At 36.4% G+C, this 15797-nt stretch overlaps 1 protein-coding gene across 1 annotated transcript in view; it reads left to right on the top strand.

Moving 5' to 3' along the window:
• The window catches only part of OLA1 (Obg-like ATPase 1), a 99336-nt gene that overhangs the window by 51812 nt on the left and 31727 nt on the right, over positions 1-15797 (top strand). Inside the window, exons 5-6 of the mRNA XM_009865297.1 lie at positions 8990-9070; positions 9364-9461. Of these exons, the coding sequence (XP_009863599.1) occupies positions 8990-9070; positions 9364-9461 (179 nt within the window). The remainder of the gene's footprint in view (positions 1-8989; positions 9071-9363; positions 9462-15797) is intronic.

Below are 15797 nucleotides of genomic sequence, written 5' to 3'. Positions count from 1 at the left end.
AGAAGTGGAAGGTGAGGAAAGGAAAGAAAAGAAATAATATTGATCTTAGTCAAGTGTGGTTTCCCTTCAGTAGTTTGCTGAATATAACAAATAACCTTAATACAAAAGCTAAGGAAAAGTTACTGATTGCAGAGAAGTGATAATCTCCATGTGACCTGTGTAAAGTTACTTGATGACAAAGGGAATTTCACAGTGTGTTTCTTGGAACCTAATGGTAAGTAGAAGTCATTCTTCTTATTTCACATAGATGAATTGTCTGCTTTAGAGGATTCTCGTATCAGTAAGCCTCTACAAGTGTAACTTGATAGTCTGAAATCTCCAAAAGGTTTAGGAGGGGGAAAAAAAGAAAATTGTTAGTCTGTATCAATCAACAGTTGTTAAATCTGAGATTTCTATTTGATTGCTACCTTCTCTCACCTGTGTTTTAACTTGGTAATTTTAATTTTTGCGTCATGACAGCCCGCACTGCATACAGTTGCTAAGTTCACCTTTGTGCAGTGACCTGGCTTTGCCATTGAGTACAGTGTTAACTGTTCATCCTGTTTCTCAGAGAACTGATTTTTCAGTCCTCTGTCAGCAGAAATAAAATAGTGAACTGCTGTTAAGGAGCCATCAATGAAATGATTTTCAAGTTCTACTTAAAAATCAGTGACACAACATGGCCCAAGATCAGCAACATGTGGCATTGACACAGGCTTGGAGTAAGTTCCTTTGCACAATATGTTTTTGTCTGTTTTGTAAGTGTCCTCACTGCCTTCTTAGAAGTGACTGCCTGCTTTTACGAAGACTTAATATACCTTTAAATATTATTTTTTACTTTAACCAAACAAAAATACTCCTATTCTTTATATGTATTAAAACAGCGAGAATATAATTTCAGAAAGCAATCAAAGCAATTCTGATTTTATTTTTTTTAAGCTGTCTGGCACTTGCATGTGCAGAGCCATGAGAAAGACGCTGAGTTAAACTTCATTATTAGCTTATTATTCATCTGTCATTTTGGGTAGCAGGAGATCTCAAAGTAAAGTTCATATATGAATTTATAGATCAGAATGTACAAATTTAAAAACTTATTTAAAAAAATATTTATTTTATGGGATTTTCAGTCCTGGAGGCAGAAGTCTTCAAGTTAATACAATATAATATAGTTAAGTGAACCTTTCCCATGTGATTCAGCTCTGGACTTCAGAGATTGAGGCTCTAGCGTAGGTAGCTCTTCCTTCAGCCCTGCATTAGTGCACTGAATCTTGAAAGCCAGCACAGAATAATTCTTAGTGATAAGGATATTTTGATTTATATATCTGACCACAAGAATATTATCTATAGTGGACTTCACACAGATTATTGATGGTAGTGATAGGAAGACAAAATCTTTAGGTCAGTGTCAAGGTCCACAGTGTTTGAGCTTCCAATTTTCAATTGAAAGGCGGCTTTTACAGTAGGCCAGGATCAGTGTTCACTGCATTTGAACTTCTAGTTTTCAGTAGAAATGGGTGCTTTTACAAGTCCTGTGAGATATCTAAATTCCATTGTCAAAGTCTGTCAATTTTAAAATAAGATTAGTTTTTCAGATCAAATACATTTTGTAAGAGCAAAAGTAATTGTAATTATGAAAAGAATGGTTAGAGACTCTTTTTAATGTAATGGTACCAGAACCATCTAGTGCGTATTTATTGTACAAGAAAGGCGTCAAGCTTTGTTTTGTTACAGTGGTGGACAATGAACTAATAATTGATACAATGACCATAGGTATAAAGTATAAATACCTGTTGGCATATATGTACTAGGAAGAGTAAAGCAATATCTTCCTAATGATGTTTTAAGCAGATGTAATCCCTTCTTTCCTCTTCCTTTCCATTTAATGTCTTGGTCCTGTCCTGATAATAGTGTTTGAAAGATTTTTATTTATTTATTTTTATTTTTATTTAAAATTGCCAATATGGTATGGGAGATACTTCACAAAGAGAAGAGAGCTGGTAGAGTCAGTTTCTTGTCATTACTAATATATACGAGGTGAAAACAGGGTGAAAAATCTTTTCTTCCTGCAATATTTTGATGAACGGGATGGCACTGAGCAGAATTTGCTGACCTCGTGCTGCAAAGCACTTGCCAGAGTTCTCACGGATGGATGAACTCTTATTTCCTCCAACTGATTATTTCAGTTGGGAATTTTCACCTTTTTTTTATTCTCTGTTGAAGATGAATACAGCAATGATTTTATTATTTTTATTATTATTATTCATATTTTTTCCAGTTTCTTTGGCCTCTTTTTGTGAGGAGAGTTTGAGAGGCCAGTTTGTTCCACTGGAGATGGAAAAAAAGGAGCAGCATATGTGTACACTGTTGACGTACTCTCTGCCGATGGTTTTTATAATTAGTAACTTAAATGTTAAATCATAGGGAATCAGGAAAATATTTATATTCTTAATGCATATAATTATGCCTAAAATCTTTAGTGGACCATTTACTGTGCTTAATGTAGTATTTAGAGGAAATTAAAGTTCATTCTGGAGAACACTTTGAATGTAACAAAAAAATATTCATGGCAGATGTTTGTGAATTAATCGGTAGTAAAGCCCAACGTAAAAGTACATAATGTGTAAATACACATGTGGATTTCTTTTTATATTATCAGCAGACAAAGAGAAATCAGTGCTTAAATACTGTCTCAAGGCTGATCTTTCCTGTGTAGATTTGAACCGTGGCTTGAAGTAATTACTTTTGTAAATGATGTCTAGATCCAAGCCATGGTGTAGTTTTAAATACTATAGACATATGCCAAAATAACTCCATATATGAATAATTGTAGTCTGAAAAAGACACCTTTTTCATTTGGCCTAATTCACACCTAGAACAAAGTCATTCACAGATGGATTTATTTGCAAATAAGTGTGTATGGACTATGCAATAAGAAAAGTTGAGTGGAACTGTATGGAAGATGTTTCATTTTACTTTTCAGTGTAATTTTCCTGTTCTGAATTTCAGAACTGCTAGAAATAAGCACTTGTAGACAGACTGCTTTCTATATTCTTGCCTGCTTTTTTCTTTGAGAAGCTACAAGTGACTATATCTTTTTATGTATAATGCCCCACAGATGACCCATACTGGAGAATGTGGGGATTATTGACATCAATTACGTTGCCTGGAATGCTCGTAGGATGTTTTGGGTGGAAGTACTTGCTGTGGTCTGTAAACATCATTGGCATCTAGCTCTGAGTAAATCTTATATCATGTACAGCTTGTTCAGGCTCTGTTAGAAGGTAGTGAATAAAAGAAAGGATAATATATTTGTCCTAAATCCGTTACTTCTCCCATTGTATTTTTATTAAAGTCTGTGAGCAAGGGAATTGTAAGAGATTAGACATTGTTTTGTACCACAGAGGAGCTCATTGTCACTCCAGTTGATGCAGTACCTGACTTGTTCTTTCTTGCACCCAGCATCTACAGCTTATTTAAGCACTTAACACAGTTGAAAAACATGATCTAGCTTTTTTTTTTCTTCTTTAAACTGCAAAATTTGTCTTCATTGTCCTTTAGAAATACCACTATTTCTGAACATTGTTTTTACCATAAATTCTTACTTATCAGTTAAGCCTCACTCTCTTAAATCACCAGAAACCTCCAGGAAAAGCAGAGAGCTGAGGCTGTGCTAAATACAACTGGAAAAGATTTCCAAGGGAAGCCATGAATGGAAGGACTGTGGCCGTGGAGCACACCATACACCTTGTGTTAACAAGGAAATTGGTGTGTGCACAACAAATTGGTTTTGATGCAGCCCAGTTTAACTAGTTAGGAGTACTCTTTACCTCAAATAGCTAGTTCTTTATCTGAAAATCTATCATAGCTATTTTGAAGGCCAGATGGAGTAATAATTATTGCTTAATTTGATCTCTTGCATATCTCAGTTTAATTCTCACAATTGTGATTAAAATAGAATGTATCTCTTAGAGGGGGGAAATTAACCTTTATTTAAATATTTCCTAACTAGAGATAAGTTACTGTAACTTGCATAAGCTGTGCCAGTGATTAAATATCTTTGCTGTTTAGAAATAAGACACAGCTTTAGTCTGTATTTGTCAAGCTTCAACTTTCAGCCATTCGATTTGTGTACACTTGTGTGAAAAACCCCATACTATGTGAGGTTTTTTATTAATTATGCTTTTATTCTTATTGCATTTCATATATATATATATAAAGATTTAAGCACACTGTGTCTTCATATGTAAGCATGTTTCCAAAAACTCTTAATTTTTCTCCAGTTTTTCAGTATTTCAACAGCGATAAGTATAGAACTATTCACATTGGACATTGGCCTATTTATATACCCAAGGACTGTACTAATCTTTTAGTTAAGGTTCAGTTTATTTGCTTGCAGCTCCCAAGTCTTCTCAGTCACTTTCACAAGGGGAAGTCCCCTGCCTGGTAATTACTGTTGCCACCCTCCCTTGTACCCCACCTGGCAACTGTATGGACTTGAATTTCTTGTACTGAAAAGCATTGTTTGCTTCCACTAAATCTGTCTAGCAGTTCTGGTCACTACACACATTTTACGTTGCTGACAATTTACTATTTTCAGAATCTGTGTCACCAACGTGCTCTTTTTTAGGCAGTTGATGACATATGATAACTAGAAATGCAAATAATGTTTGGAGTGCCACCAGAAACACATTCATTGGATTTTCTGTTTGCAGTTACATTTTGAGACCTGTTCTCTAGGCGGTGTTGATTCCATTTAGTATATGCAGGCTTTTTTAAATGAAATGCCTTACGTGACTGAGCCAGGTTCCTTAAGGAAGTCTAAATACATTAATTGTACACTATATTAATTATACTTTCATGACTGATAAGCTACACTGTTTCAACTTGTGTATGGAATGAGAGGAGCTAACTAAGAGCTACAGGTAACGTGTTAGGTATTCCTTACAGCTCTTCTGAGGAGGAGAGCAGTGAAAAAGATAGAATTTTGCACAATTGAAACGTTTTGATAAAAAGTATTTAACAGTTTATTAAACTGAATAGGGAGCTGGTCAGTTATTACATCTTGGAAGTTTTAGAGGGAATGAATAATAAGGTGCTGAGAAGTGCTCTGTACTTACCAGAAATATTTCCCTTGGTGGGGAGAAAAGCCTACTGTACTCGCAGTTACTCTCTGTAGTAGCGGAGACTTCTGCACTGCCTGCAGGATCATGGAGAATTCACTTGCACTTTGAAGTGTGAAGTGATAATCCTCGCAACTGCTTACTTCTTTATTAAATTTGCGGAAGTTAATTACATGCCCTGCTAACTTACAACAAAAACCTTGCAATTCTCTGATGCCAAGTAGGCAAAGTGAGTTTTCCAAGCTTCAGTTTAGTCCCTCATGCTGTAAGAAGAATTTGGCATTGGCGCACATTATTACTATCATCCATCCAGAGAGTTTATTAATATATGCGTGTTTTGCTAGCAGTAGTGTCTCATGAGCATGTCTTGATAAATCTCGTAAATGCAATTTAAATGTATTTCTTTGTAGTATCTGATACTGTTGGGACTTAGTGTGAAAGTCCTGCTTAGCATCTGTGGCTTAACTACTTGCTGCCTTTGGAAAATGAGAGCAGGACATAAATTAAACCCACTGTATTGCATATGGCTACATATACTAAGTATTCACACATGCTAAATGCGTTGCCATGGGTATAGTCAGAAATTAACTGATGTTTGGAACAGTGGTGTTTGATATACATAAAGTTGAATTTTGGAGGGGGTTTTGGCAGCTTTTTAAAATAGTGCTTGCTGTAACAGTGCTAGCTGGAAACCAGAGCGGGAGTACCCCTCTCAGCAAACAAGTGGATGGTTCTGCTGGTGACAGGCTGACCTCCGAGTGTGCAACTGGGGATGCCAGATCTAATGAAACAAAGTGGATCATTGCTCTGTGTTCTGTTATTAAGCATCTCAGAGTTAACTGGAGTAGTGATTAAATGTGTTTAAATGACTATTACAGTGATAGTGAAGATAAAGGTCAGTTCAAACTATTTTGCCAGGCCTAAGCATAAGCAATTAACAAAACTAAAAATGGTGCTACATGAGCTATAATATGAATACGTGTCGTCTGCTTTTTCTGTGTTTGTTTAGAGTATTGGGGCATCCGAGTGAAAAAGAAATATATGGAAATAGTTGCTTTGATTTCTTATAAAGGGATTGTATTAGATCTCATTTAAATGAGACCTCACCACTGATGCAGGGAAATCTGAGTTCTTCTGTCATGTGTTTTTGTTTCTGTACTGTCTGCCTTACATTCTTCTTGCTGCAACTGCCCAGACAGTCTGTCAGAGAAAATTTGACTTGGAGTAACTGTTTAAAATTTTTTGTGTCTTACTGTCTCACCAGCTTCAGACATAAAATGCTGTATTTGCTTGTAAGTTTCCATCTTTCTATTTAAAGTTTTCCAATACTTTGCCACTCTCTCTGTAAAACCAAACCAAAACTGCAAGTATACAGCTGTCAATTCTCCCTGCAGAGTCAGTTGTTGGTCAGCTTTCCCTGCAAAAGTTAACCACATAATTACTCCTTTACAGCTGCAGAGTCATGTAACGGCATCGAGTCAGGTAACTAAATGAGAACCCTGAAAAATTAGGCCTAGGCCAAAATGTGTTTAGACGTGTCGCTGTAGGTGGATGTGGAAGGGAGTTCTGGTTGGCAACTGTGTGTTTGGGTGGGCTTTAGGAAGAGCGAACTTTATTTCCTGTGTCAGTGCTTCAAATTTTCTGGAGGTTCCATGTTACTCAGCTGCCGTTATGGTGTTATTAAAAAACATTTCATCGCTGCTTTAAACCTAAATGATTGGCATTGATAACTTGTGCTAGAATCTGTTCTCTATCAATTTTTTATCGACTCCAGTGTATATGAGGTAATGCGTTGCTGTTGTGGGGAGGAACCATAACACCGAAAGCCACGTGGTAGGTGTGTGTGCAATTAGTTTTAAACCCGAAGTAGCGCATAACTGGAATTCCTTCACTGCTGAACAGGAATCTCGGAGATTGTGTTGATTCTTGTATATTTATTTAGACAAAAGCCGAGGATAAAAATTTGAAATGAAAAGTACCTATTGGTAGAATCGCTTCCATTATCTTGTTTATACTGTTTAATTAAAAAATAAAAAGGAGATAGGGTTAAAGATAAGATGGTACCACTGTTTTCTTCTTTGTGTGTAATCTTGTTGCATGTCTCTACATAAGCTGTTCTGGCCACTCATCATAGTAACCAGCTGGGCCATTTCACCTGCTGGAGCCATTAAAGAGGACTCTCTCCCCCTAGATTAATCCCCTCCGACATTAGTTTTTTGCTCTGACAACTGGAGCAGGCATTCAGAATTTGCAGGTGGCCAGTGTGACGCACATAATTGCCTACAATTTTAGGCAATGAATAAAAATGGTCTACATTACTTGTCAAAGGTTGTATATGCAGTGCCAAGTGAGATCTATGGGAAGCCTTTTAGGGTTTAAAGAACAGTTAATAGCAAAGCTGCACAGTGCTTTTTTAATCATAATGCATTTGTAATATAGCACTTTGATCTTCTCCTTGTAGGAAATGGTGTTATATTAGCCACTTTTAAACATTTATGAGTGAAATTCAGTTATAGGAGAGTAAAAGTGATTATTCTTAGGCAGAACATGTTAGATTTCATTAAAAGTTTTAGCTTGCCCCTTCCTTGTTAAAATCTGTGGGGAGTCCTGTTCCTGGAGGGTTTCAAATCAGGATCTGAAGATTTAGAAGAGCTTTTTCTTTTTTCTTTCTTTTTTTTTTTCCCCCCACTAAAGCAACTGCATGACTAGAAAAGACTGTAGTAAATACTGATGTTATTTGTGGTTGTTTGTAAATGTACTTCAACTGCATAGCATTAAGCGCAAAAGATGTGGTGTGCTCAGTGGTTTAGGGAATGTTTCCCTGTATTTTGAAGATCTTGATTCTCAGTCGTGTCAATTACAACCTAAAAAATGCATTATTTAAAGCATGATCATAAATTATCTACAACAAAAAATAGGCGACTCTAAAATGTACTACTCCTAGAAGAGCTGAGTTTGACCTTTCAGACCCGAGAGCCTTTTATTAACACCTGCCTGTAAGGAGAACCGTGCCACACGCAGCTTTCGGATTCACGACCACAAAACTGATGAGGAAAGGCTTGAAGGGTTCAGTTTGTGTCACTTGCTGTTTGCCGTTTCCATTTCACAGATGATTAATCTTTCTGTGAAGAAAGGCCAGAGAAACAAAGCACATTGGGCTCTTCCTGCAGTTACTCCTTCTGAATGCACACTAGCTTGCTAACTAAAAGGCCTTTAGATTTCCTGCCGAGAGAGATGTTCTGAAAGTGAATGCAGCTGGTTGGAGGTCACCAGTGCAAGGCTCTTGCCATTGTGTAATGGAGGCTTTGGCAGGTTTCATTTTGGGGGGGAGGGAGAAGGTGTTGGTGAAAAATTAATGCAGAATAAAAAGGACTTTGGCCATTTGAATTAATTTCTTGAAGGGTGGATCATCAATAATAGGCTCGATTTCTTTTGCTCACAATTTAAAAAAAAAAAAGATATTTGCTGTGTTTTTTCCCACCCGTTCCCTTTTCTTAATGGCATGTTTATGTTGTACGTGGTCTCTCCTGCTGGATGCTGAAATGTCGCATCTTACTGAGTTTGAAAAGCAATCCAAAATGTACTGATTTTTACACATATTTTATGAGCTCTGCTAATTTTTGTGGTGATGAGAGATGATACTTGAGTATTGTGTGTTTAACTTCCTAATTATGGGATTTGTATCACTTTAATGATTGATACTGTTCTTTAGTGACTTTTAAAGCAGCAATTTCTATTTTTCTGGGAGAGTGAAAATTTGGTTTTTAAAGGCATTATATAATTTTTAATTTGTGCGTGCGTTTTGAGTCGTAATATGCCTTGTTTATGAAGGAGAATGGACTGACATCCAGCTGAGTTTTTGACTTTATTTTGTTCTTGCTCTCGCCTAGGATGTGATGTGCAAAATCAAGACATGGGTAATAGATGAAAAGAAAGCTGTCCGCTTCTATCATGATTGGAATGACAAAGAGGTAGGCTATAAATATTATCCCATAAATTGGATTCTAATTTTGCTACCTGTTACTGTCTTGTCTTAAGTGATGTGCGGATTTTTTGTTTGTTTGTTTGGGGTTTTTTTGGTTTCATACCCATGTGTTGAATGTTAAATTTATCAGCTGGTTCTGTGTTTATCAGTGATCTATATATTATTACACTTTAATTCTGTTGCCTTCTCAGATATGCCGTGAGGAAAATGGTCATAAAATTGACTGAAGTTTTGGTATAACTTCTTTTTAAAAATCTCCTCCTATATTTTCACTTCTAGATTGATGTTTTGAACAAGCATTTGTTTTTTACTTCAAAACCAATGATCTACTTGGTTAACCTCTCTGAAAAAGACTACATTAGAAAGAAAAACAAGTGGTGAGTGCGTTCAGGTTAAATATCTAAATTTACAGTTTTGTTTCACATTTTTCAATAGTGAATAAATCCTTGTGCATTAAGATCACCAGTGGATCTTTTATTAATTAAAATAGGAATAAAACGTAATCTTGTGCTTTTGTTACTTGATATGCTCCCATTGACATCCTGCTTGAGTGCAATGCATATGGCGAAACCCTGAATGAAAGTGCAGAATAAAAAAGAATATGCTTTCCTTTCTTACATTTTTAGATGAATCCATTAACTGTGAAGAAAACAGATTTGATTTTTGAAGTACTGATTTAAATAAACATGGTTTTGTTGTGGTAAATAATGCTGATTGTCTGAACAACATCTTTTTTTATCCTGAAGAAATGAATGTCAGAAGACTGAAGCTTTGCGATTTGCACAGAAATCTTTCGAATTGTAGCAAAACTGCACATTTTAACAGTACTTTTCTGTTTGCAGTTGCATGACTGCCTTCCTTGCCACTGCCTGCACTTTGCTTACAGTTTACAGGCCTGGTTTGATGGGCTTTAATGCTGTGAGCGGTGCAGGTTTTAGTCAGATACTCCTGACATCAATATTATGACTTAAGTACATGATGGCTACGAAATCAATCTATCAGACATTCAGTGAACTGGATGAAGAACCAGGCCTAACGTGGTAGACATATGGTGGGAATCAGCTGTTGAGAAGTACAGTATTTAGCATGTCACTGGGAGCTCTAGATGGGATAAATATTTAGTTTGTAGAGGAGGGAACAGATTAAGTAGTATACGATAAAGAAAATTCTACTTCAGCATACTTAGTTTTAAAAAAGCCAACTAACCATTTCTTAGTATTCAGATCTTTAAATGCTGTATTTGTGAGATACTTTTAAGATGTATAAATGTATGTTTATAAACAGATATATGCATGTAACTCATCCAAACAAATCAAAAGTATCTAAAGCGGAATATCTGAATTCCCCTAAAGTACACCCTCTGTTTCTCCCTGTACTTCATTAAGTACTTAGATGCACATGGTTTCAATTTTCCATTAAAAATTCTCATTTCCATATGATATCAAAGAGTGAGAAGGCTTTAAACTGAAAAATAAACATTCATAGACTGGAAGCCAAAACAATAATTAATGTCAGATGGTTAACTCCAATAAATCATTAGAATAAATTCTGTGAAATTACTGCAACTAAAACTGTCCTTTTGATACTCCAAGACATTTAGTGTTAGTATAAAAGAACAAAATCTGACCTATTTAATACCAGACCCTCCCAGCCCAAAACACAGGCTTCGGGATAAACTTGATAACCAATGTCATAACGTAAGCTTTTGATATTTGGCCAAATTTTGTAGTTTAAAATTAACTTGTTTCTTCTGTGAATGTTTTTCTGTATGACAAACATTAAAAGCGATTCTACCCAAGGAAGTCTTTTGAATCAGAATGGTGGTATTTGCTCTGTTATTGTCAGGTGGTATTTTTTCCGAAGTAGAAATGTTGAGGTTTCCTGAGGTTCACTACAGCAGTACGGACGTGGAAGTTTATTTGAAAATCGATGAGTTGGTTTCCCTTTCCAGAAAAGCATCCTCGCACCTGTATTTGGATGATTACAGGTAGAGCTCACTGGCTCTAATTGTACAGTAAATACCGTTTCCCAGACCCTAATGGTAGACAGACTACTTAGGAGACGCCAGTCTGTGATTTAGCTGTCGCCAGTCACCCCATGTTTTTTCTGAGACTAGTCGTGACGATGACATAGTTAAACCCAATTGCGAGCAAATCTTTGTGTAAATTGCAATTTTTAATTTGTAAAAATTCAGATATTTGAGTTGAGAAGTCATATAATGAAATGATTTAACTGTTTCTATTGTAACTAATGATTTAGTTTTTAAAAAGTATACCCAGATCTCTTGAATGTGAGTGTAATTGTAGCTGAAAGATCAAAGCCCGGGTAGCTGAGTGATGTTCCAGAAGAGAATTTACCACATAGCCATTTTCAGTACAGTTTCTGCCTCCTGCTGTTCCTATTTTCCCTCAAGCTAGCCATTGACTACCCCCTGTGCATCCCTGCTCGTAAAAAATGATTGAGGAAGTATTTGTCATGTATTTATGAGTGGGAAACATTGTGTGATAGGGAAAGGCATCTACTAGAACCAGAAAGATTGCCATTTTCTTTCATTCAGCCACTCTGCCACAGCTTTAAATCCTCTGTTTATGCAATGTAGCTTTGATATTTAAGAGCAGAGTAAATGTTTTCTATGAAGGATGCTAACGGTAGACTTTTGTCATTTGCGTGGTGCAAGCAGATGTAAATGATTAGAATATATTTTGCTGTTAGATGCCACTTAGTTTGTGATTTTTGTTATTATTTTGAGGGGTAGAGATTGATATTTGAAATGCAAGCCACATTTAGACCAGTCCTTCAACTTGAAAAAGTTGATTTCTGTGCTTAATTCATATAACAAAAGTAAGGTTAATGCAGGAAATGCTCAGCAGTAAAATGTTTTCAAAAGACTTTTACAATTATAAAAGTCTTTAAAATGATGAAGGAGAGGAGAGGATTTTTGATCGTGCGTAGAAAGGAAAACTGAAATCGTCTTTGTTTTACTGGGTCACTCTTTCAGAATTAATGAGCTTTTTAATTGTTAGTTAAAACACAGTTACATTTAAGTGCTAACATGTTATTTTTCAATCCAAGAAAAGAAGGAAACACTGTTGAAGATAGGACTATTGTGTGTTTGAGTAGGTGTATTGACCTTTTGGAAGATGTAAAAACTGGAATGGCTCCAAGCAGCTACTTGCTGGTTTTAACAATGTTGAATTAGTCATTCAGTTGATTTATGATTAAGACCTAGCCCCTGAAGAGAAGCTGACATGGCAGCTGTGCTCGTTGCACTTGTATTATGATCAGATGACAGTAATCATCGTGTTGTATGAGGGAATCCACTGAAGCCATTCTCGCTACATATTGTTGCGCACTAAATGAATACTTAAGCCCTTCTCTTAATAATTCCTAATGGTTTTATGTGGATCTAATACCTTAACATGGTATACGTGTATTTGAGTTTTGCCATGAAAGTTCTGCATAAGCCTATTCATTTTCAGTTAAAACTGCTTTCTGAGTCACAGGATGTCTTCTAAATCCAGGACATGAGATTTATCAGCCCGTCACCTAATTAAAGGTTTACATTTTAGTCTTGCTAAGGAGGGTGCTTTTAGCAGGTCATAGTATGGGTTTCAATTATTAAATATATTAAGCTACTTAATGAGCAGATGTAGTGGACTATGCTTAGCGTACTGTTTGGTTCAGTATTTTGGACCCTTTCTTCGCAGTGTGGGCCAGGAACATGATATATGTCAAAGCTACACAGACTGATCTTTTCACTCAATTTCTCAGGTGTAAAGAAGTGAATTTTTTCATCTTATGTATCGACACTAATTAAGAAAAATTATTATGCTGCTAAAGGTTTTCAGATACCTGTAGCATCATAACTAAGTCATCTGAGACTTGATATGGACTTTTAAACATAGTTTTCTTGAACATAATTTGAACTTTTTGAGTGTCCAAATGTATGTTAACATTTATATTCAAGGGAGTGTTTCTCAAAATATTGTGGTAGGCATTCTGTTAACAAAAAGGAGTTGGATGCTGATAGGGTAGGGTGTCTCTCTTGGAGTACCTTGCTCCTGTACGTTGAGAAAGGTGGCAAATGTGTCGTAATAAATGACCTTTTCCCCACAGAATTTTAGAGCATTTTTGTGTTCTTAAGCTAGAAAGGGCATAATTAGGTCAGTTGGAAGGTCTGTCTTTTGTGGTATCGTGTTTCTGACAGGCCACTAACAGATGTCCAGGGGAGATTATAGGAACAGTTCCTATGTCCAGTTTCTTGCAATCTGTTGTTGTAGAACTGACTAAGCCAGGATGCTATACTCGTGGTATATATATACTTTTGGACTGATTTTCATTCAATGAATTTAGCCATTGACTTTTTGAACTCGAGTATGCTTTTGGCATCCCAATATCCTGGAGCAGGAACTTCCACAGTTTAACTATGTGCTATGTGGAGAAGTACTTCCTTATGCTTGTTTTGGATCTGCCACATCATAATTTCATTTGATGCTCCTTAGATCTTGTAGTATGAGAGTGAATAATCCTTTTCTATTCATCTTTTCCATATTGTTTCAGATGTTCCAAATATTTTTAAAAAAAAAAAAGGGAGGGGGGCAGGGAATCTGACATGAAGAAAGAAATATCAAGGTTAATGTACAAGGAAGACTTAATAGACTTGAGTATGAATTAATCTACTTCACTCAGTCTTTCACTTTTAAACAAGCTAGGAAAGAAAGTTTTTATCTGGTGGTAAGTGGAGACTTGGGTGGTTTTGGTTATATTTCTGTAGGTACATGCCCATTGGTAGAATAGATCTAATAATTGTGTGTTCACTGCCTTAGCAAAAGAGAAAGGCAATGTCATGTGCTGGAAGAGCAGGAGGATGGCAACAGAAGAAACGCTTTCCAGAAGGTATCAGTACTCCTGTTAAAAACAAGAAAAGAAAACTTAAAAGAAACTCAACAACAAAAAAACCCTTTGCTCCCAAACCTCCCCTTCCACTCTTAAATAATGTCTGATTTTACAGAAGTCCTGCAGATACTATTTTTGTACAGACTCTTCTTAAATTGGTTAGCAACAAATATTTGATCCCTATGTAAAAAACACTGGAGTGAAAGTTCTTCCTTAGCATTATACCTGCGTTATGGTTTGAGACCTTTCAAAGACATTTTAAAAACTGAAACAAGATTATTGGAAATGGTAATATTAACATGACATACCTTGAAGCAAAACATGATTTAACAGTGTAAGGATATGTGTATTTAAGAATCGTAGTAAATAAGTTCACAGGAAATAAGGGAAAGAACAGCTGCAGGCCAACTCCATCTCTTTTACAACTAGAAATATGGTGGCTCAGTCAGTGTGAAACATCCCCATCTGAGTCCCACAGAAGCACAATCTCCTTTCACTGTCCAAGTTTCAGCCCTTTTCACATCCTGCATGAAACAGATGAAGTAGATGCAAATTTTGCTAAAACCGAAAAAAATTCCCGTTTGTACCAAATACCTAAAAGTCGTACCTCTTTTCAAAGGAGGGCTGCTGCTGTTATCGAACATCTGCAGTGCAGAGAAAAACAGAATTACATCACTTAGAGCAAATACCAGCCTATTAGTCATGTTACTAGATACCCAAGTGAGGGCAGAATGCAGTTTTCACTACCTTCTATGTTTATTTTCTGATACACGTGAAATGCATGTTAAGTATGCTATATGGTCATAGGTGTTTAGGCAGATTAAACTTTATTCGTACAAATATTTTTGAGAATGTATTTGATGTAGAATTCTTTAAATCCTAAGTTACAGTGCCAGCGTAGTATTGAGATGTTTTCTTGACATAGCTTCTTAGTGATTTTTAAAGCTGTCTTCTATGCTGGCAGATTTGGAAAATTAAATATGTTTTTAAAATATGTTGCACTTCTTTTCCTTACCTTACAACTGAAAAGTTTTTTATTTTTAAAATAAAGATCATTTATATTATCTATGCATAAATGGAGTTTTGTGCACACAAGTTCTGAATGTCGGATACTCGGTTAACAAGATCCAGTATTTAGACATCTTTACTGCCTGCTGGAGAGTATCTTACAGCTCAGGCTGTTTGAGCTCAAGGGTGGCAGAAGTTTTCCACTGAACACTTACCTCCTGTAGTAGGGGATAGTGCATGCTATTTGCTTAATAAACAGTTACTCTTTAGTATGTCTTAATACAAACTAATTAATGAATACTAATTTATTTATCATCCATCAGCCTAACGGCTCTTTTCTTTCCAGCACCTCTGCCTGAGATTGCCAGTTGACTTCTTGTAGTCTTCCATCTTAGAGTGACGTTTTATTCCGGTATTCTGTTTATTCCACGCTTTTTTCCCCCGCCCTTTTGCTAGCTAAAGTGTTCACCATGGGTCTTTGCCAGATTGTCTCTCCCATACTTGCTGACTTAGTTTCAGGCCTTTAGTCTGGTTGATTTCTTCCACCAGACTTCCTGCTTTGCTTTCCTGTCCTTTGCCTCCACCTCTGGAGTCCCCAGTCTGTTGGAATGTGAATGCAGGTTGATTTTGTAACAGCAGGTGTTAAGAGACGTGTCCCCAAGCATGAGGGCGAAGGGTCCCTGCTCTCAGCTCTGGTGTGTAACCTCATCCCAGACACAAAAACACCATCCAGGAAAATTCTAGCTTCACTTGCATGCAGATGCTACGGATTACAGAAAGAGGGTAAACCACTGAACCCCTTTAGTGTT

Source organism: Apaloderma vittatum, unplaced genomic scaffold (genome assembly GCF_000703405.1).
Source record: "Apaloderma vittatum isolate BGI_N311 unplaced genomic scaffold, ASM70340v1 scaffold6312, whole genome shotgun sequence".
Lineage (NCBI taxonomy): Eukaryota > Metazoa > Chordata > Aves > Trogoniformes > Trogonidae > Apaloderma > Apaloderma vittatum.
Note: the sequence above shows the minus strand (reverse complement) of the source record. Positions and strands in the feature narration are given on the sequence as shown.